The following is a 21,622-nucleotide window of genomic DNA, read 5'->3' on the forward strand; positions in this document are numbered from 1 at the left end:
AGGCAACTTTAAAGAGAAAAGGAGGGATTGATGGTGATATAATTCGTTGAGTGAGCAAACACCGCCCAACAGTTTTTTATAGATGCATGTGTATATGTGAGCATGCATGCATATGTAAATGTGTGTGAGTGTGCATGTGTGTGATCTGATTCTGCCACAATGTCTAGGCAACAGTGTACTTCCTCCTAAGAATAAGAAGTCATAAGATTCAGGAGTTTATTTGAGGAGATGTTTTTTAATGTGATAATAATTTCAGAAAATCTGACGGGCAAACCTCTAGCCCCACATCAAGGTCCTGGAGATGCAAGAGTTGCACCTCTTGCCATTGACTTAAAATTGTAAATAAGTCCTTAAAATTTTTTTCAGGTCACTGTGTTTTTGCCGAAGCGCAAGCTGGTCAGCTTCACAATAGTAGCATAATTTCATATGCTACAGATGAAGAAATAGTGTCAGCTGAGTTAGTTATGGTCCTTGGCGCTTCAGGGGACAAACTTCCTGAATATATTTCCCTAATGGATCCCTAGAAAAGCACCATGATTGCCTTAGGTTTCTAAACAAAATGAAAAATATTATTCCTATCAGCCTTCAAAGTTTCGTATCTGGTAACAAGCTAAGTGTAGAAAACCAAGCAGCCACACCTCAGGGATGCTGGCTGAGTCCTTCAAAAGGAAGATGAGACATGATGATGCTCAAAAAGTCAGAGAGACATTATCCCCTATAAGTGGAACATTTATTAATATTTTTAAGGTGCAAAAAAAAAAAAAAAAGAGAGAGAGTGATGTAAAATGACAGGCATCTTCTTCTTCAGAGGTCTGCTTTGTAGCCCAGGAACTTGGTTGATTTGAACAGTATGTTCTACAAGGCTGAGGGCCTGGGCTCCGTCTCTAACACAAAGCAAGGACCCTGATCTTCATTAACATGTGATGCTCCAGTCAGTTTTTTGTAAGTCCACACTGTTGGCCATAGGAGGCTTTAATTATCACCCCTTCCAAGGAAACAGATCTCCACCACCTCCACCACCACATTGAAAACAATCCAAAAGCATATACGTTCCTGATGCTTTGTATAGAATGTCAGGCAATTCATAACAGTTGGCCTGAAAGTGAATCCACGCGAGAGGCATCTGATGGGCAGATGGCTCCAGGACTTTCTCAAGGGAGAGAGAGAGCAACAGGAATGCTCCATGTTTGAGGAACGAGAACATGTTCAAAACGGAGCAGGCAGCTGCCACTGACTCCCTTCTTACAAGATCGGACAGCCTTTTTTTTCCTGATTTGAAAGTGGTCCCCCTGAACTGACACGGTTCTGCAGTTGAAGTGTTAGGTTTACCTTGCCATGTCCTCTGACACTTCCATAGAGGTTTATCTTACGCTGGGGGTTGCTCACTCTTCCAAAACCTTGGTTTCTGGGCCTTGTTCATTCAGCAGGAACCTACAAAGTCTCTGTTTTTACTTGACTGAAAGAAATGGATCCTCAGCATCTTGCGTCATAAATATAATGCCCTGGGAGAGAATACAGCAGCAAACCAGACAGACAAGGTCCCCAGGAGCCCCAGGACCCAGTAAAACGCCTGGCACACCGTTGGCACTTACATATTCATTGAACAAATACAGGAATAGCGACTGCGCTGAGGTTGTCAAGGTCACAGTAGTATTTCCTCTCAATGCCTTGGGTCTCTGCAACCACAGACTTCCATCTCATCTGTTAGCCACAGCTTTCATTTTTTTTGGCCAATGTTATACTTGAATTTGATTCGTACACTAAAAATTATGGACCTTTATAAATATCTTGGATTTCCTCTGTGGGTACCTTTTTCTGGCCAAATCTTCATAGTCAAGAGATGTCAAGCCACAGTGCACTATTCCCAACTTGCCTGCAAAGATTTACTAAAATAAAATCAAATTGTCTTATCCAAGTTACAAAAACAAAAACAGTTATGAAATGCTTTGCTGTACAAATGCAGAATGATATAACTGTAGCGTTAACGCGTTTCAGTTCCACAATTATAGTATCACACTGAACTTTCACAAATTGCCATTTTTCTTCCATTCAGAATAGTTCAGTTACTAAGGAATTACCTTTCAATTGATAATTACTGCAATTGATCATAAAGCATGAGCTAGCATTCTCATCAGTTTTTATGCACAATTATATCATTGCTTAAGAATCCCCATTTGCAAAGGAAAATTTATAATAGCACAGTGGAAAACAAAGAAAAATCTCATTTTCTAAGGTAAATGTAGTCTAAGTAGTAGATAATTGAGGAGCTTATATATCGTATCCTATTATTATCATTCTCAGTTTAACTGCCTTTGAGCTATATATTTTTAAATGTGACTAAAAGGTATAGTCTCACAGTAAATTTAAATGGCTTATTAAAGGCCTTTACATGGCAACAGTATCATGTCAGAGATGAATGGTATTTCTAATTTGCTAGCCGCTTGGGTCGGGTTTACTTTAAGCAGGAAGCATATTTATATAAGTAACCGTCACACAAATGGCGTCTTGGGAAAAGCAGTTTGTGAGGGTTTAACATTTTTGAAGTATGCTTTTGTATATCTTCTAAATTGGGCATTTTACAGGCACTGGGCCAAAGTGCCTTAAACCCCGACTCCCTAACTCAGGCATAACTGCTGGTGCTGCCTGAGTGCGGGAAGATCCATGGGACATGCATTTTTAAGGGTGTGGCCGGGAGGGTTGGGGTTTGAGCCCCCTTCATTTGAATAATGCTTTTAGGGACTTTGCTACTTAAAGTACGGGGGGGTGGGGGGGCTGGGGAGAGGCAGCAGCATCTACAGCACCTGGGAGCTTGTGAGAAATGGGAAAACTCTACGGCAGACCTACTGAACCAGAACCGCCCATATGATTTGTAAGCACTGCCCCAGGACCCCAAAGGCTCCGCTTTCTGGTGGCCAAGCACAGGTCATGGCGTCCCCTTCTCTTTCCTTCTCACTTCTAGAATCACCCTTTTTGGAGGATAATGTCCCCTCAGCCCATGTTTCCCTTTCTCATCACTCCCACACCCACTCCCCAGACCCAAATGAATTTCCCAATACCCAGAGTCCTGGCTTTTATCAAGAACCTAGTTCTCTTCTCCACCTGACATCATCGAGGGGCTTCCTGCTGCCGAATAACCTTGGGGAAGTCAAAGCGTTGTAAGAAGTCGCAAGGCTTTGCCTTCATTCTGCTCTCCTGTGCCTGAGCCTCTCAGCCTTCATTCATTGCGCATTGAGATCCCATCCTTCTAAGCTGTCCGCTAGAATCCAGTCAGTCTCCCCTTGCCATTTGAATCCCTTCTGAGAGGGGATTTATTCATCCCTGTTTCCACTCATGGAAAGCTGCCTTCCTCTAACGTAGCCATAGCTTCTCTGCTAATAATCGTGGGGGATTGAAAGGATGAAAGGGAGTAATGCCAGGTATTCAGGGGACTTGCGGGCGGGGTTTACTCTGTAGAGGGAATTGCATGCAGTTACAACCCACTCGGCAGCCCTCTGCTCGCACTTCATTTGGTTCCACCCGTGCATTAGGAGGTTCAGCCTGCATCAGATGCCCAGAGGCAACTGGACTTCCAAACCAGACCCAGACTGGCCAGCCAGTTGGCCCCTAAAAGCCATTTGGTCCCTCGGTTCCAAACTGTGCCAGGGTGAAGGGCTTTACAAAAAAAGTGAACTGGGCGTTTAGAAGCACATTACAAGTTTAGGCTCTGTGGGCCAGGGGTTAGCGCGGCCAATGATCAGGGGTACAATTTGGGGTCAGTCGGGTGAGGACCCCTTCGGGCTCCTCTGGAGTGATCAGCACCCAGCACAGATTTCTTTAATCAGAGGAGACTGGCAGGGGAAGAAACAAGATTGCTTTCTGGCCGTAGTGAGTCCGAGGACCGCGTTTGCAGCTTCCGTTCTTCTTGAGACCAACGAACCAATTCTTTTCTGCATGCTTCTTGGATGCGTAGGTGTTGTAATGGTTTTCCTCCAACCTTTCCAGGAACAAACATTCCTCATTGGGTGTCTGCTAAAAAAAATAAAACCAGGAAAGAGTAGAATGATTAGTGAGTGGGTTTAGATCGGGTTCCTCTGTTTACTGGCTGTGTGACCTTGGGCAAATTAGTGAGGCTCTCTGTGCTTCGGTTTCTTCTTCAGTGACATTGGGAAAGTAACGGAACCTGTCTCTGAGGATAGAAATGACGACTTGGAACGGGACCCAGTACATAATGAGCCTTCAATGTACATCTGCTATTATGTAAACTCCCCTCACATCTGCTCTGCTCAGGACCCTAGAGTCTCCCACTTGGGAAATCCTGAAAGACTTTAAGTACCTTAAGGGTAGAGCTGGGTCTTTTGTCTCTGCAGAGGCCTGGCACCTAGGTTTGACCATGAAAAGCGTCCAAAATGGGTAAAACCAGACTGTGATGCAGTGGGGCATTCTTAAGTTTGGTCTTGAAGAATAAATGAAAACCTACCAATTATACCTTACACCCTTGTGATTTTCACCAACAGTATCAGGGTTTTACTTTAGTGTTGTTATGAACATAAATGCTTGCATAAAATGTGTCCTAAGCATAAAACATGTCCTGGAACTTAAAGGATTTTTTTTTTCAGTGAGAATAGATTTTTTTTTTTTTTTTGCTACTTATCAAAAGAATGGTACTTGTAAAAACGAAAATCACAACTTTACTTTAAAAAAAGAAAGAAAAAAGAAACAATCACCCTAAAGCGCACCCACCCAGATATAGGCACCTATTAACAGTTGATGAACGTCCTTCTGTACCTCTTTATGTATGAGCACACAGAGAGACATAGATAGGGCCTTATCGATAGAAACTTAGGGTATTATCAAAATGGTGTACTGTCTGCTGTTTTAAAAATGGGTGATAAGGGCTTCCCTGGTGGCGCAGTGGTTGAGAGTCCGCCTGCCGATGCAGGGGACATGGTTCGTGCCCCGGTCTGGGACGATCCCACATGCCGCAGAGCGGCTGGGCCCACGAGCCATGGCCGCTGAGCCTGCGCGTCCGGAGCCTGTGCTCTGCAACGGGAGAGGCCACAACAGTGAGAGGCACGCGTACCGCAAAAAAAAAAAAAAGGTGATAAACCTATGAAAACATATTTAATCTCACTAGCAAGAAGATGCAAATTCAAAAATGATTTAACATGTTGGCTATAGTATCTGCAAAGAGCAAAAAGATTTACAAGTCTTAGTATGGGGCAGAGGGTGGGAAGTAGTCACTGTCAGACACTGTTGGTGAGATAAGTTGGTGGAAACTTTGTGAGGGGACTTTGGCAATATGTATCAAAATTTAAAATATGCATTACCCTTGACTCAGGGATTTCACTTCTAGGAACTGACGCTTATGAGATAGTGGTATTTTCAAGGATGTTCTTTGAAGTATTGGCTATAATGGTGACATATTGGAAACAACGTAAATACCCATGGAAAGGTGATTGGTTAAGTGGATAGCGGTACATCCATACAGTGGGATCCAATGCAAATGTAAATTTATTAAGTTGGATAGATAGTTAAAACATATTAAATAGTGCAATTACATTGAAAATATGTACCAACAGTTACTGTTTTACTAAAATTCATCTGTTAGAGTGGGAGGAATCCCAGTTCTTTGCCCTTTCTGTTTGTCAAGATTTTAGAATACATTTATTATATTTGGATATAAACAGGAGTATTAAAATACATATGCTGTGTATGGACTTTGCTCCAATTCCAAGTCATGGGATCTCTGTATTACCTCTTCACCCATATAGTGGTTGGTGAGTCCCTTTCTGGTGGTTTCCAGTCCTATTGTTTATTCTCTATTTGTGGCATGTTTGTCTGTTAGACTGTCAGTTCTACTGAGGGAAGAGATGGAATCTTGTCAGCCTTGTGTCTCCCCCAAGACAAAGAATTTTGCAGATAATAGGTGCACACCAGCTAGGTGATGAATGTAATCTGATTCTTGAGTTCATGTAAAGTATTCAAAAAAGTTACCTTGTTTAGTAAGGAACTACATAACAGGAAGTATTCTGCCCCTTTTTCATCTGTAGTGTAGTGCAGTGACAACTGGGTGAGACACTTCAGATCATTTTGGAACAAGATGGGACATAGACGTAATATTTAATTAGGTGACTCTGTTGCCTCTAGAGGAACTCATCCAGACATTAGTGTTCGATGCACGTTGTCAAGGGTGGGAGGAGGTAGGCAGTTTTGGATCTGGGTGGGTTGCCCACTCTCCTGCAAGGGAGGACTCACCCCATGACACGGCTCAGTGGGCGTCAGGCCTGTGTTCTGTGACGAAGCTCGGGGCGGCCACGTCCCCCACCTGATGTGTCTGTTACACTAGAGCGGTTGACACACAGAATGGCTGAGTCACAGGCTGAGTCCGCAGGCCAAATTGGAGATGCTCTATCTGTGCCCCAACCAGGATTTGTCAGTGCCTACTGTGCACTTCGTGCAATGCCACGGGCCCGGGGATTAAGAGTTGGTTCATGCCTATTGTTTTAATTAACTTCTTTTTTATATTTAGCATGCTTTTTCCCGATTACATAGGTGACAGATACCAACTGTAAAAAATTTGGAAAATTCAGAAAGGCATTCATATATTATAAGATCAGCCATGTACCACTCCCAAAGATAAATATATTAATGTTTTAGAGCCTTTCAGACTTATTTTTTTTTAATAAATATGTCCTTCCCACACACATGAATTTGTATCAGGATGGATGAATACCTAAAATTGGTTAAGAGCATGGGACAGAGCCCTGAGATATTTTAGAACTTATCTTTATCAATGGGGGAATATAAAAATTCTTAGGCATAGTATATTAATATCACCCTATGAATATTTCAGGTGAATCAGTGATGTCCAGGACTATGGTGGGAGAAGGGGGTGTCTGGAGCCTAGATGTATCTGGATTTAGGGGAGTCTTTATCAGATTTTTATACAAGTAAGAGAAGGTTTTAATAAACATCAGAATTGATTTAAAGGAGGAAAAGCCATAAAACTGTAACACATAATGCAAGAAATAATGAGGGTAAGGGATTTGTACACCGACTGCCTTATAGCTGCCATTGCTACACCAGTGGGCGGGTTCTGTGCGTTGTCTCTCTGACTCTTCTTAAGTATGTAAGCATGTGGTAATTATCCGTTACTTTCCTCGTTTCACACAAGGTTCAGAGTAGGTGAGTAACTTGCCAAAGTGGCAGAGGCATGAGATTCATTTATGAGTCTGAGATTGAATGATTGATTGGCCTGTTGATTTTATTGCTGATTGGAAGGCCTGCCTGAAAAAAAACGTCTACTCCCTATGTACCAGTCACTGCCTAGCTCCAAACCCTTTCAAGTTGTCCACATCAATCCATATTTCAGCAAACAGCCTGCAGGAACTACCTGTTCCTCTGATGGTCTCATCTCCTGAGCCCTAGTGGACAGCATGAAAAAAAATGAACTTGTGTTCACATCCCAAACTCTGGCTGAGATTACAGCTTCAAGAGAGAGTTTCCTTTGCCCATTGCCACTTGGCGATTTGATGTAAGTTAAAGGGAGCCCCAAACTAAAATCCCACCTACTGGCTGCCTTTTGGTAGACATCTTTCATAAAAGGGAAGAAGGGGGTTTGGTGAAGCCTTAATGTTCAGTTGTTAGGCTACAGAGAAAGGATCATTGAAATCCAGAAATATTTTCAAAACCTGCAGCCATTGGCTTCAGCTGTCTTTCCATTCAAATCGTTTACCAGAGATACCAATGGGGACAAAATCAGATTGACCCTATTCTCTTCTTTTCTCACAAAGATCAATGTGTACCGAGTCAAACATATATAAAGCATTAACTAGGAGAGAGATGGAGCAGGAGATGCAGCAGGATTTTAGCTACTGAATAAACTCTTGGACTTTGCTTCTCCAGGACAAGGATGTGGCTTATTCACCTTTGCACCCTCTCAGTACCCAACTGTACTTGGACAACAGGAGGCGTTTGCTCAATGTTTGTTGAATTAAGTTATTAAACTTTTTTTTTCTTTTTCTTTTTGCGGTACGCGGGCCTCTCACTGTTGTGGTCTCTCCCGTTGCGGAGCACAGGCTCCGGACGCACAGGCTCAGCGGCCATGGCTCACGGGCCCAGCCGCTCCGCGGCATGTGGGATCCTCCCGGACCGGGGCACGAACCCGTGTCCCCTGCATCGGCAGGCGGACTCCCAACCACTGCACCACCAGGGAAGCCCAAGTTATTAAACTTTTTATCCTTTTAGGTGACGCTTCCAGAATAAAAGGGCTATTTTCAAAGTTTTATGCATGAAATATCAACTGCTAGAGTCTGGGCTCTGCAATTTTTGTAAAAAGCCTTAAGAGACACACCTATATAGCCCATGGTAGATGCTCAAGAAACATTTTTGGAATGAAATAATGAAGTGGGATTGGGTATTCTGGAGCGAGTGACTGGATGAGTTACTAAAATTTCAATCAACGTTTTTTCTCTTTGTCTATGTGATAATACGTTGGAGTATTTTGAGAGAATCCCGCAAGAAACTCTTTTATGTTTGTGCCTAAAATAAGGCAGGGTGGAGGGTGGGAATCCTGCTGGAAAAAATAACAGACAGAGGCTAATTGACGCTTTATAGTTTGCATCACTCCATGTAACAAGATTTCTGGAAACCTCAAACCTTGGCCGAGTCTGGAAGCATGTCAGCCTCATACTTACTGAGCCGTACAAAAGCCCGTCGGTGTCCATGGCCAAGTACTGGCCAGTCTCCGTACTCTTTATATACACCTCCCCCACGCTTTCCGCACTGAGCTGCAGCTGAACTGAAATAAAAATAACACGAGCAAAAGTAAATAAACACTAGGCTTTTGCCGATAGGGCCTGGCGGCCAAGACAGTTAGCCACGGAAAATTCTGCTCATTCATCTCACAGAGCCCTCAAGGGTGAGCCTCAAATTAATCAAAACACAGAAATACAGTTCCTTTTTCTTTGCCCTCCAAAGAAAGCTGTCCATTGGGAATCATGTTCTCGAGGGAAGGAGAGATGATGGCGGGCTCGCCCACCCATCTGCCTTGTTCGTTACAGCGTGACCCCACGTGCACTTTACAGGGCACGGTCACAGGAGGAAACAGCATTCACTTCCCTGGCTCCATCATCCCAGTGATCTTGGGGGAATCATAGAGTCAGCAACCGGCCAGCCTGAGGGTGTTCAGTTTCAGTTATCAACCTGCTTTGGCAAGGGTACCTTTTTATGGCCCGGGCCTTCCTGGTGTGGGAGCTTCTCGTGGACAGATTGTTATTTTTCAAAATCTGATAGTGTTATTTTCCCAGATAGAAGAGGTTCCCAGGAAGTTAGATTGCTTGGCACATAAGAAACTCAGGTAACTCACCCACAATGAAGTTCAGTCAACCCCCAACCTCTGTGGCAACCCCACTGGGATACAGGCAGAGGGGAAACCCTGGCGTTTGAAAGGGAGAATGAAGCAGCCACCTGGGATGGGAATGGTGCTTCTTACCTGGGGATGATTTTGTTCTAGAGGGGACAGTTAGCCATGTCTGGAGACATTTTTGGTTTTCCCAGCTGGGGTGGGATGGTGCTACTGGCATCTAGTGAGTAGAAGCCAGGGATGGTGCTAAATAAATATCCTACAGCGCCCAGGCAAGCCCTTCTCATCAAGGAATTATTCAGCTCAAAAAGTCAATAGTGCCGAGGTTGAGAGACATTGAAGTTGAGGGCGAGGACTGAGATACCCTGAGTTGCCTTCTTTCCATTTACACTGACTGATACTCCCATGGTGCCTTGCTCACTGCTGGATACCTCACTGGAGTCCCACTTGATAATTATTCATTTGTTCATCCTCCCTGGAGTGACTCTGGAGAGAGGTGATTTGATGGTTGCCATTTGGGAATTGAAATGAATTCTGGATTCTTCTGGAAAATTTCTTTGGTCATAGCCATTGTTATGATAAGGAGTGAATTCTAGACTGGGGACCAGTGAGCACCCAGTAGTTCTCTTGGAGTCAGCTGACCCCTCTAAGGGTTGACTTTGTCAAAGTTTGAGGCGCAAGGGGTGCTAGAAGGAATACAGGGTTTCGGTTGGCACCTCTAGACCCCTTGTTTTCACTTAATTTCTTAGAATCAGAAATATATTCCCATGTTTCAGACTTGGAAACATAGAAGAGGAGATGGTGAATGTCTTCTCTCAGTCCTTCCAGCCTCCCACTCCCAACTGATGGGGCTACAGGACAGACAGGATCCTTGCCCTTCCTCTGGGGCACGTTCTCCTGGGGAGACAGAGACAAACAAGTAAACTCCTCTGAGACATTTTTTTTTTTTTTTTTTTTTTTTTTAAGCCCCCTGAGACATATTTTGAATATATCCTTCTAGAGAGATGTTATCCCTCCTGCCTTTTTTTTTTTTTTTCTCCTAAGCAAATGGTGAAATACCATACGGTTCTATACCTTGTGTTTTTCGCTTAACAACTGACTGGAAATCTTTCCACTTCAGTGGTTACCTTCTTTTTGCCAGTTGAATTGTGTTCTATTATGTGGCTGTACCATAATCATTTCACCACTTCCTTATTAATATGTCTGTATTTTCTCATTTCCCTCTTTTTTCCTTATCTTATGATTCATCCTAAGGGTGATACATAGTTACATCACCCGTATTGAAGATGCAGTTCTCTTGTCCTTGGAAGTCTTAGCCACAGAAGCTCAGGGCCTCCTCTGGCAAGTGGCGTTTATTTAATTCACAAGAAGGAAAGCGGAAGCCACAATCTCCTTTCCCACCGGTCTTCCTAACTCCGCTTAGCTCTGAGAGGTAGGCATGAGAGCACAGACCAGAGGCCTCCCCTCTCCAGCCTCGGGTCACACCACTTGCTCCCTGAGTCATTGCCCCACCCCGAGCTCCCTCCTGCCTAAGGCTCTTGGCCTCCACGCTCTGCACAGCAAGTCCTTTCAGCCAGGACCCCTGCCACCCTAGTCCCTGCATCAGTGTCCTTCTCGGTCCCTGTTTGTTTCCTTCACGGCATTTTGTACAGTGTGCACTTATTTTTATCGTTTAGGGCTTTACTCGTTAATTTCTACCTCCCCAGGGGTCTGCACACTTGGGAGAAAGGGCAGGAATCTTAGCTATCCTGTTCCTCCTTCAGTCTCCAGTGCCTCCCATTGTGCCCTGTGCTCCGGGTACAGACAGTATGCATTTGCTGAATGAATGATGTGAGGCTGATCGTTGCAGAGATGATTCTGTTGGCCCATCATCAGTAAGCTGCGCGTTTTGAATTCCGTTTCCAATAATGCTTTGTGGAGTGAAGTAGGATGGGGCCACGTTGAGAGTTGTAAGGGTCAAGGCTGGGCTCTGCTACTGACCAGCAGGGTGACCTTGGCTAGGCTGTTTAACCTTCAGGCTACAGTCTCCTTGTTAGTAAAATGGGAGTGGTTTGGATTCAGTCTCTAGAGTTTTTCCAGCTCTAACAGTCTAGGAATCATGTAAATACATTTAATAACAATGCTGTATACAATAGAGTATTATTTGGCCATAAAAAGGAACAAAGTACCGATGCATGCGGCAACATGGCTGACCCTTGAAAACATGCTAAGTGAAGAAGCCACTCGCAAAGGACCACATATTGTATGATTCCATTTAAAAGAAATGTCCAGAGTAGGCAAACCCATAGAGACAGGAAGTAGGTTGGTGGTAGCCAGGGGCCGAGGAGGGGCTTGGAGAGAGAAGGGGAAACTGTGGTTAAGAGGTATAGGGTTTCTTTTTGGGGTGATGAAAGTTGATTATAGAGATGGTTGCACAAATCTCTGAATGTAAAAAAAACCACTGAATTGCATACTTTAAATGGGTGAATTGTAAGGTGTGTGAATTTATCTCAATAAGTTTTTTTTAATGCTCTGTATTTTCATTGGACTTCACGGTTTTCAGAGAACTTTCAAATGTATTTTGTATCAATTTCCCATCATAATCCTGTATATTTAAGAGAGACCAAAGGAAGGGAATAATCGTTTACTGATTACCTACGATGTGCTAGGCATCATGCTAGTTTCTATCTTGATATAAAGAGTCAACAAAAGAGTTTGGGCTCCAGAAGCAAACTGCACGAATTCAGATTTTGGCTTGGCTGTGTATTAGCTGTGTGATGATTGGGCATGGTATTTACCTCTAGTTCCTTATCTGTAATGATAGTATCTGCTTCATGGAATTGTGGGGTTTAATGATCTGATGCCTGGAAGTGTCCAGTACGATGACTGCCATTTTTACTGTGTTTAGGTGACCTCATCACTCTTCACGGCATCCCTGGAGGAAGGTGGCGCTGGCTCTGTCCCACAGGTAAGGAAACTGAAGTTTGGTAAGCGCATGTTTTACCAGACATCATACTTATAATCAGGGGCACAACCATGACCAGAACCCAGGCTCACCTATTTCAGGTATCCTACTTTTTCCTCTCTTTCGTACAATACCTTGAGCTCCAGTTATCAGGGAGATGGGTCCAAATCAAGCCATATTCACTTCCCTCCTCGGTCCCCCTTGTGTTCAAGGTCAGACGTGTACCAGATGGCAGATGACCGATGACCATCCAGGATCCCATTTCATGGCCGTAGAATTGAGTGATGTTAGTTGCCTGGGACTTTTTTTTCCACCTACCATCCATATGAGTAGGTATTTAGTCAGACGCATTATAGGTGCAACAAGAGTCCTAAAGGGCAAGTCCTTTTGGGTAATCCAGGAAGATCTTCTTAAACGGACGTTATTTTGTAGAGCAGTTTGGGGTTCACAGCAAAAATAAGGGACAGGTGTAGAAATTTACCGTACGCCTTCTCCCCTGCATTGTCATCATCCCCCACCAGAGTGATACAGTTGTTATAACTGATGAACCTACACTGACACATCGTTATCACCAAGGAAGAGGTTTTTTTAAAGCTTTTCATTCTCTAGTCCATTTCTGTCCTATGCCTTAAATAGTGCCCGTTTGTCTCTCTGTGGGGCTAAGTAGGGTTGACTTTGCTGTCTGAGGAGTCCCGTCTTGGCTGTGTAAACGCCCCACGGAGGTAAACATGAAGCAGAGCTGCCTGGCACACGACTCAGTCCTCGGCCCTGAGCCCCAACACCAGGGCTGTGGCACTGTTGAGAGTTCGTCTCAAGAGTTTCCTCTGTAAATATTATTTCTCCAGGATGTCCAAGTTTCATAGCTCATTTTCACTGGATTTCTTTCTGGCTGAGTTTCTTAAGCATATATCCTTCTGCAAGCAGAGCTGGCAGGAAGGAGTAACACCCAGCGCGTTGCTCGTGTAACTGACTAGGTGTCCAACTCCCTAGTGTGACTTCATTCCAGTTTTCCAAACCTACATCCTCCCGCGGCTGCTGCTCAGGGGTGGGACGGAGAGCGAGTGAGAGAGGGGGGCTCAGAAAGAGAGGGAGGGCCTGGCCAACAGCCTGGGTGGAAGCAGCAGCTCCTCCCTCCTGGAGCAAGCAGGGGGCTCAGGGAAAGCCGCCCAGTCACCACGTTTTCATGCACCGGCCATCGTGTGCTGGGCACTGTGCTCAGTGCCGGCAAGGTCCCTGCCTTCAGGGGCTGACACCCAGTTAGGGGTACAGACGACCCAGAGTGATCAAGCAGCACCGTAGCAAAAACCCCACTTGTTTTTGAGCTAAAAGCAAACAAAAGTGCAACTACAACAAAAACTCTCTTTTTTCTCTCCCTCTGTTTTCCCTTTCAAAGAACAGCAGAAAATAATGTGCAGTGAAAGAAAGCAAATTGCAGAAGACTATTTATGGTAAATCCTTGATGAAATTTTTGTAAAAAACATAAAACTGCGCATAGCTCATGAATAGATAGGGAGTAAAAGATAAAAATGTGCGCTCGATTCAGACCAAATGCATAGCAGTGGCTGCTCTGGGGAGGATGGGAAGGATTGAGGCTGGGGAGGGGAGTGGAAGGAACTTTCCCTTCATCGTAACTCTTCATTTCTTTGAAGACACAGTTCTGAGGTAAGAACAGCCAGGTGATAACAGTGGTTGACTTTGGGTGATGGGGCTGCTGATGTGTTCGTACTTTTGGGGGGTGGGGTGTGGGTGGTTGATGTGTAAAGCCTGGTTCTTGGTTGGTGGGCAGACACTCAGTTTCTTGCTGCTGCTGACCCCTGCCGTGCTCTATGACCCAGTGCAGACTTGACCTCAGGTACCATGTAGACCTGAACATAGGTATCTGCAAAAGGTGCGTCTTCTTAAGGGCAGACAGGGAACCAGGAAAGATGGTGAAGGGCCACTAAAGCCACACCTGCTCTGTTCATTTTCTTCTTCCAGCACCTTCCACCAGGTTAGCACCCAGCTCACAGAGCGGGAGCATCTCTTCCCTCCCATACGGGGAATTTAGGACTTGCTCTCTATGAGCGGGAAGGTCAGTGGCTCTGTAGCATCCCAAGGATGAAGGAGCGAGTACTTTTTGAAAAACGAGACAAATCATTTAGCTCTATGGGAACTCAGTGTTCCCTAGTTCTGAAATGCGGACAGCGACTTTTGACTTAGCAGAAGAAATGGAAAGCAGTTGGTTTTTTCTTTTCGGTACACAGGCCACTCACTGTTGTGGCCTCTCCTGTTGCGGAGCACAGGCTCCGGACGCGCAGGTTCAGCGGCCGTGGCTCACGGGCCCAGCCGCTCTGCGGCATGTGGGATCTTCCCGGACCGGGGCACGAACCTGCGTCCCCTGCATCGGCAGGCGGACTCTCAACCACTGCGCCACCAGGAAAACCCGGAAAGCAGTTTTAATAAAGGTACTCCAGTGATAGATACAAGTTTCTTAGAGAAATTCAAATTTATAAAGCACTGCAGGAAGGCTGGAGGCGTTTGCCTGGTGGATTCGTAACCATAGTGTCCCCAGTGGAATCCAATCCTGCTCCGTTTCTAGGAATGCATTAGGGTGTGCCGGTTTGGAAAGAGCTGATGTAGCAAAAGTAAATGTCAAATAACTGAAATGTACCAAATCGCCTTTGCAGACCCTGCTCCTGCTTCATCCTTTGGACCCTCATCCTTTAGATGCCTTCATGCGTCTTTACTTAGGGGAACCTACGTGAGGAGGAATCCAGGGCTTTGAGTGGATATGCTGGTCCCCGACTAGATGTTCTTCCTTTTTTTCCTGAGGAAATATAAGCCGGTATCTCCGGCTTTCTCTTCTGCTCCTCAGACCCTTCCATTAGCTATCAATAGTAGTTGATTCACAGTAAGACACATGATCGCTTACTTTCCAAGGATAGAAAGAAAGAACAGGTGTTAGGAGCCTGCCAGTGGCAAGAGACATGAGCCTTGGGCACCATCCCAGTATCTTCCTGTCCTGCCCTAGGAATTTTTAAAGATAAGATTACAGCCAGTGCATTCAGCAGGATGAACGTCTGCAGGTGGGGGTTCTGCTTCTGCAGCACGTTCCTCCGTGGCCTTTAAAAGAGGCCTGCGTTCCACCTCTGCTCTCCAGAGAGAGGCCAAGAGAGATTACGTGCCTGGTTTATTCTGGGTTGGAGACTTCCCGTCCTTTGCCGTGTTTACCCAAAATGAGGTCACCCTCATTCAGAACGCCGTGAGGTTGTTTTATGTCAGTGGCATTTATAATTAAAATGTAGCCACAAGCCGGGCGCCGTAAAACATTAGAGAAAGACGGAGAAGAAATAAAATGGAGTTTGTGGAAGAAAAAAGTTCCAGTGGTTTAGAATAGGCGCACACACACACACACACACACACACACACACACACACGAAAAAGACTTTTCTTAGAATGTGTGAAGGTGTCTGCTTCCCCTTTAGGGTCTGAAAAAGGTGCCTGGGAAATTTTGATATAGTCCATGGACTGTGTGATAGTTAAAAAAAAGTTTATCTGGAAAACCCCCTTCTGTATAAGCAGATAAGGGAGCGGTGGGGAGGAGAGGGAGGGAGGCCTTCGGCATGGCATCCCGCTGGGGAGAGCGTTCCTGCCTGAACACTAGCCCCTCTTTCTGACGCCTGACAGCCTGGCCCGGCTCTGCCCACCATGGTCCTCTGAAAAGCTGTTTTCACTTTTGGCCCAGGCTGATGGGGAGCACAGTGCCTTCACCATTAGGTGCCGAGTGGTAGCAGAACCGGAGTCCAGACTGCCCCCAGAACTAGGGGCGGGAGGGATTCACTGCAGGGAAGGAGCCTGCCCTTTGTAAAGGGCTGCCGAGCAGGGTTCTTGGGACCAGTGAACTCCTCTACTGCCTTTAGGATGTGGTTTGATTTATAAATATTTGATTGGCACACACTTTGCTCAGGAACATTTCCATTTGTGTGGTGAGTGGTGCCGGTAATCCCGCTCTCCGTGCAACCTCCTACGTGCCTGGCGAGGCGAGGGGGTGCGCGCCGCAGGAGGGGCTGCAGGTTTGGGATGCTCGTGAGCATTTTCCTATCCTTCAGTTGCTGTTCCAGTTATGAATCCCGTCCAGGAATAAGTCACGGCCCCCTTAGGCAGAGAGGGAACTCCAGCAGGAAGAGCAGAATCAGGCATGGAGCTCCTCCTTGCTTTGCCCAAGACAGCTTGCCGCGCGGAGAGGTCAGACAGGGCAGGGCTTGTGGGGCTGGCGCCTGGGCATGAGGTACCTACGTGCCAGGCCTTCAGAGCTCCAAGCCTGGACAGTCTCGGAGACGCTGAGATGGAGGGAGCTAGTGTAGCATTTGGCTTAACTCAGCAGACTCACAAGATCATATGGTTGGGTAAGGAAGGCCGAGCAAGCTTCAGGGTGATTGATGATGATGAGAAACACCATGTTCCAAGCGCTTATCATGGGCCTGGCAGGGTGTTAAACACTTAAACACTTTCACAAACCACCATAGTTAGAATTGCTACTTTTCTATGAGGGTGGGTACTGTTTTTAGAATGAGGAAACTGAGGCACGTGGAGGAAAAGTAGCTTCCCCGAGGTGACAGGAAACCAGTAAACAGCAGTGATGGGCCCTGCACCTACACCCACCTGACCCACACAGTGGACTCTGTGGATTCAGCAGGTTTATTTGACAGTGTGCGGGATGCACGGCTGTGCTGTTGGTGTCGGGGGTGGTAGTGGGCTATGGAGAGAGTCCTGGAAGATGCAGCTGTGGGTCGGTACCAGGTTTCCCAGTTGCTGGCTGGTGCCAGGCCCTGTGTTCACAGGGTTAGTTCACAGGGCAGTTAGTTTTGAATGATAATTAATAACCTCACAGGATCGTGGCTAAGAGGAAATGAAAGAGTCTAGTGCAGTGCTTGGCATATATCAGGTGCTCGATAGATATTTATGGAATATATTGTTGAATTTGAATTTACCTGCCACCAACACAGTTCATTAACTCATCAGATTAATATTTCTTGAGCATGATCCCAGCTGCCGGGCAATGTGCTAGACACACAAATTGCAGTGTTGAGCTGTAAGAGACAAAGTCCCCGTCCTCAGGGAGCCCAGTGAGGGAGAGAACCATTAAATAATCGCACAAGTAAATGTGAAGTGATAACCCCAAGGAGGACTGCCTGGTCCACGAGGCGCTCCTCAAACGCCCTGTGTCTGAGATGGACCAGGTCCTCTTTCCCTGCCCCTGTTCCTCCTCCAGGAGCCTCCCTCTCCTGGTGACACGACCATTTACTAGCCTCCCCAAGTCAAGCCCTAGGAGTCAGCATGAAGCTTCTCACACCCTGCCCCCAATGCCCCTTCTCGCAGTCGGCAGCTCTCCTCTGTCATCCTGCCTGGCCTTCCTGGTATGGCGAAGTAACAAACGTCCACAGTCTGCATTGCTAATTTCCTACAGCAGTGATTTGAGCCATCGTAAAGGGGATGAACCAAAAACATCTTCTCTGCAGGCCAGAAATTCCCACCAGTGGAGACCTTTGACTCAGGTCTACATTACAGCAGCCCATACACAGTCATCCATCGTAGTTTATACCACTCCAAGCAAGGCCTTGTGTTAGGTTCTAGGAAACTGATTCTCTTGGAGGTAGGAAGAGGACACATTTTTGAAAACTTCCCTATCTTGCCCAGGGCAGATCAGCTGGCTGGGGACAAAGAAAAGCTGTGGGTAGGACCTTCAAGATGATGGAGGAGTAAGATGTGGAGATCACCTTCCTCCCCACAAATACATCAAAAACACAACTACATGTGGAACAACTCCTATAGAACACCTACTGAACGCTGGCAGAAGACCTCAGACCCATAAAAGAAGAAGTAAAACTGGGACTTCCCCTGGTGGTGCAGTGGTTAAGAATCCGCCTGTCAATGCGGGGGACACGGGTTCGATCCCTGGTCAGGGAACATCCCATATGCCGTGGAGCAACTAAGCCCGTGTGCCACAGCTACTGAGCCTGCGCTCTAGATCCCATGTGCCACAACTACTGAAGCCTACACGCCTAGAGCCCATGCTTCACAACAACAGAAGCCACCACATTGAGAAGCCCGTGCACCGCAATGAAGAGTAGCCCCTGCTTGCTGCAACTAGAGAAAGCCAACAGGCAGCAATGAAGACCCAAGGTAGCCAAAAAAAAAAAAAAAGCAAAACTGTCACTGTTTGCAGATGACATGATACTATACATAGAGAATCCTAAAGATGCTACCAGAAAACTACTAGAGCTAATCAATGAATTTGGTAACGCAGCAGGATACAAAATTAATGCACAGAAATCTGTTGCATTCCTATACACTAACGATGAAAAGTCTGAAAGAGAAATTAAGGAAACACTCCCATTTACCCCTGCAACAAAAAGAGTGAAATACCTAGGAATAGACCTACGTAAGGAGACCAAAGACCTGTATGCAGAAAACTATAGGACACTGATGAAAGAAATTAAAGATGATACAAACAGATGGAGAGATATACCATGTTCTTGAATTGGAAGAATCAACATTGTGAAAATGACTATACTACCCAAAGCAATCCACAGATTCACTGCATTCCCTATCAAACTACCAGTGGCATTTTTCACAGAACTAAAACAAAAAATTGCACAATTTGTATGGAAACACAAAAGATCGCGAATAGCCAAAGCAATCTTGGGAAAGAAAAACGGAGCTGAAGGAGTCAGGCTCCCGGACTTCAAACTATACTACAAAGCTACAGTAATCAAGACAGTATGGTACTGGCACAAAAACAGAAATATAGATCAATGGAACAAGATAGAAAGCCCAGAGATAAACCCATGCACATATGGTCACCTTATCTTTGATAAAGAAGGCAAAAGTGTACAAATGGAGAAAAGACAGCCTCTTCAGTAAGTGGTACTGGGAAAACTGGACAGCTACATGTAAAAGAGGGAAATTAGAGTACTCCCTAACACCATACACAAAAATAAACTCAAAATGGATTAAAGACCTAAATATAAGGCCAGACACTATCAAACTCTTAGAGGAAAACATAGGCAGAACAGTCTATGACATAAATCACAGCAAGATCCTTTTTGATCTGCCTCCTAGAGAAATGGAAATAACAAAAATAAATAAATGGGATATAATGAAACTTCAAAGCTTTTGCACAGCAAAGGAAACCTTAAGCAAGATGAAAAAGACAACCCTCAGAATGGGAGAAAATATTTGCAAATGAAGCAACTGACAAAGGATTAATCTCCAAAATATACAAGCAGCTCATGCAGCTCAATATCAAAAAAACAAACAACCCAATCCAAGAATGGGCAGAAGACCTAAATAGACATTTCTCCAAAGAAGATATACAGATTGCCAACAAACACATGAAAGGATGCTCAACATCACTAATCATTAAAGAAATGCAAATCAAAACTACAATGAGGTATCACCTCACACCGGTCAGAATGGCCATCATCAAAACATCTACAAACAATAAATGCTGGAGAGGGTGTGGAGAAAAGGGAACCCTCTTGCACTGTTGGTGGGAATGTAAATTGATACAGCCACTACAGAGAACAGTATGGAGGTTCCTTAAAAAAACTACAAATAGAACTACCATATGACCCAGCAATCCCACTACTGGGCATAGAAAACCATAAGAAACCATAGTTCAAAAAGAGTCATGTACCACAATGTTCATTGCAGCTCTATTTACAATAGCCACGAAGTGTTTTTGCCTTGTAGGGCTGGAAGGCGTAAGGTTCTATCTTGCATAATTTATGTAGATTTACCTAAATATTTGATTGGCTTTTAGAAATATTCTTCCTGAAGGAAGTCTTAGAGTGTGGCTCTCTGCTTGTCACCATGGCCTCCAGTCATGCTCAGACCAATGCTCAAAGAATAGAAACCATTCCATCGCCAGGCTGTGCCAACCACTCAGGGATCATCCACTCCATGCCTGCCCAGGTTGATTCTGTTTCTGAAGAAACTTGCAATTCAGAAGGCTTGTGGCAGTACCATCACTGGGCAGAAGAGGGCAACAGAACCACACTTACAGGGCGCATCCATGGTAGGAAGGGAGTCCTCTCGGCTGCAGGATCTCATATAAGAGTGTTCGGCTTTGTCAGGTACACAAGGCAGTGCTGCTCTTCCCGTTGCACAGGTGAGGAAACTGAGCCTCAGTATTTTCCCCCAAGATGAGATAGCTGGGAACACTGGAGACTTTTACATTGCCAGACAAGAGAGAATGATTGGAAGGGTCTTGGGGATGGGGGATAGGAAGCTGCTTTGGCAGAGCACCTTATGCGAAATGGAGAGAATGGTCATTGTCTAGTGCTGCTTCCGTTAGAAAGTGGAAGCATAGGAAGATGAACGCAAGGTCTCTGTCTCTAACTCTAGGGCCCCTGACTCTGCAGGGGCTGTGTGGATTATCCAGTTCTCCTGGCATTGACAGGTACGGGCATGTACTTCTGCTCACTCACCCGACTTTGATTTCTCTCCTCCTTGGCCCTTGTTCTTAGTTCTACACTAAGTAAATGGGCCAACGCAACGACTCTGAATGTTGCCAGAGAGGCCTTGAATCAAAACCTGAATCTAGACCCTTGGCCTTCCTGGAGGGCAGTGTTATTGATTGAAGAGAAGAGACTAGGCAAGGTCCTTAAGTGTTGTACTGTATCTCCATGTGCCGCGTTGAATACATGGAAGTCTTGGTGGTGGTGGTGGTGGTGGTGGTGGTGGTGGTGACAGTGGTGGCAAGAATAGCCACACGTGCTGAGTTGTGGCTCTGGGTCAGGGGACTGTGTCAAGAACTTTCACTGTGTTATCTCACGGAACCCTCCCAAGGAGCCTGTGAGGCAAGTAATATATCATTCTTATTTTACACGTGAGAAAAGTGAAGTAACTAGCCCAAGCTCACTTGGAAAGTAATTAATCCAGCATCACTTGTGTGCAGACCTCCTCACACACACTCCTACGCTATTGTATGCTGCCCTCCAGGGCTCCTGACATCTGAGGTCGGGCAGCTGAATTCACAGCACTATGCAGAAGTTGTCCCAAAGTTCCATACCCAGAGTGCAGTCTATAATGTTAACAGTGAAGTCATCTACCATTTGTACAGAAGTTCCAGTACTTGGAATTGTAATTGTAGCTTCTTGTTACCTCAGAATTTAAGGTTTCCCAGAAGAGACAGCTTAACGCCGTGGAACACATCACCAAGGTTGTTTTTTCTCCTGGGACTCTAAGGACCAGGGAGCATCCCCGTTGGTTCGGAAAGCTAAGACTTATTAGAAATGTTTAAAACCTTGGAGAAATTACAACTTGTTCCCTTTGTGTTGTATGAGGCAGAT

At 45.4% G+C, this 21,622-nt stretch overlaps 1 protein-coding gene across 2 annotated transcripts in view; it reads right to left on the reverse strand.

Annotated features, from left to right (window-relative positions):
* Positions 1 to 226: 226 nt before the first annotated feature.
* The window catches only part of FGF1 (fibroblast growth factor 1), a 101,950-nt gene continuing 80,554 nt past the window's right edge, over positions 227 to 21,622 (reverse strand). Inside the window, exons 3-4 of one of the 2 annotated variants that reach the window (XM_024752438.1) lie at positions 8,676 to 8,779; positions 227 to 4,008 (exon numbers count right to left, since the gene is read on the reverse strand). In XM_024752438.1, coding sequence (XP_024608206.1) covers positions 3,814 to 4,008; positions 8,676 to 8,779 — 299 coding nt within the window. In that variant the 3' untranslated portion in view covers positions 227 to 3,813. The remainder of the gene's footprint in view (positions 4,009 to 8,675; positions 8,780 to 21,622) is intronic. The other variant, XM_024752435.1, reaches the window with a different exon arrangement.

This window comes from Neophocaena asiaeorientalis, unplaced genomic scaffold (genome assembly GCF_003031525.2).
Source record: "Neophocaena asiaeorientalis asiaeorientalis breed wild unplaced genomic scaffold, Neophocaena_asiaeorientalis_V1.1 scaffold204, whole genome shotgun sequence".
Lineage (NCBI taxonomy): Eukaryota > Metazoa > Chordata > Mammalia > Artiodactyla > Phocoenidae > Neophocaena > Neophocaena asiaeorientalis.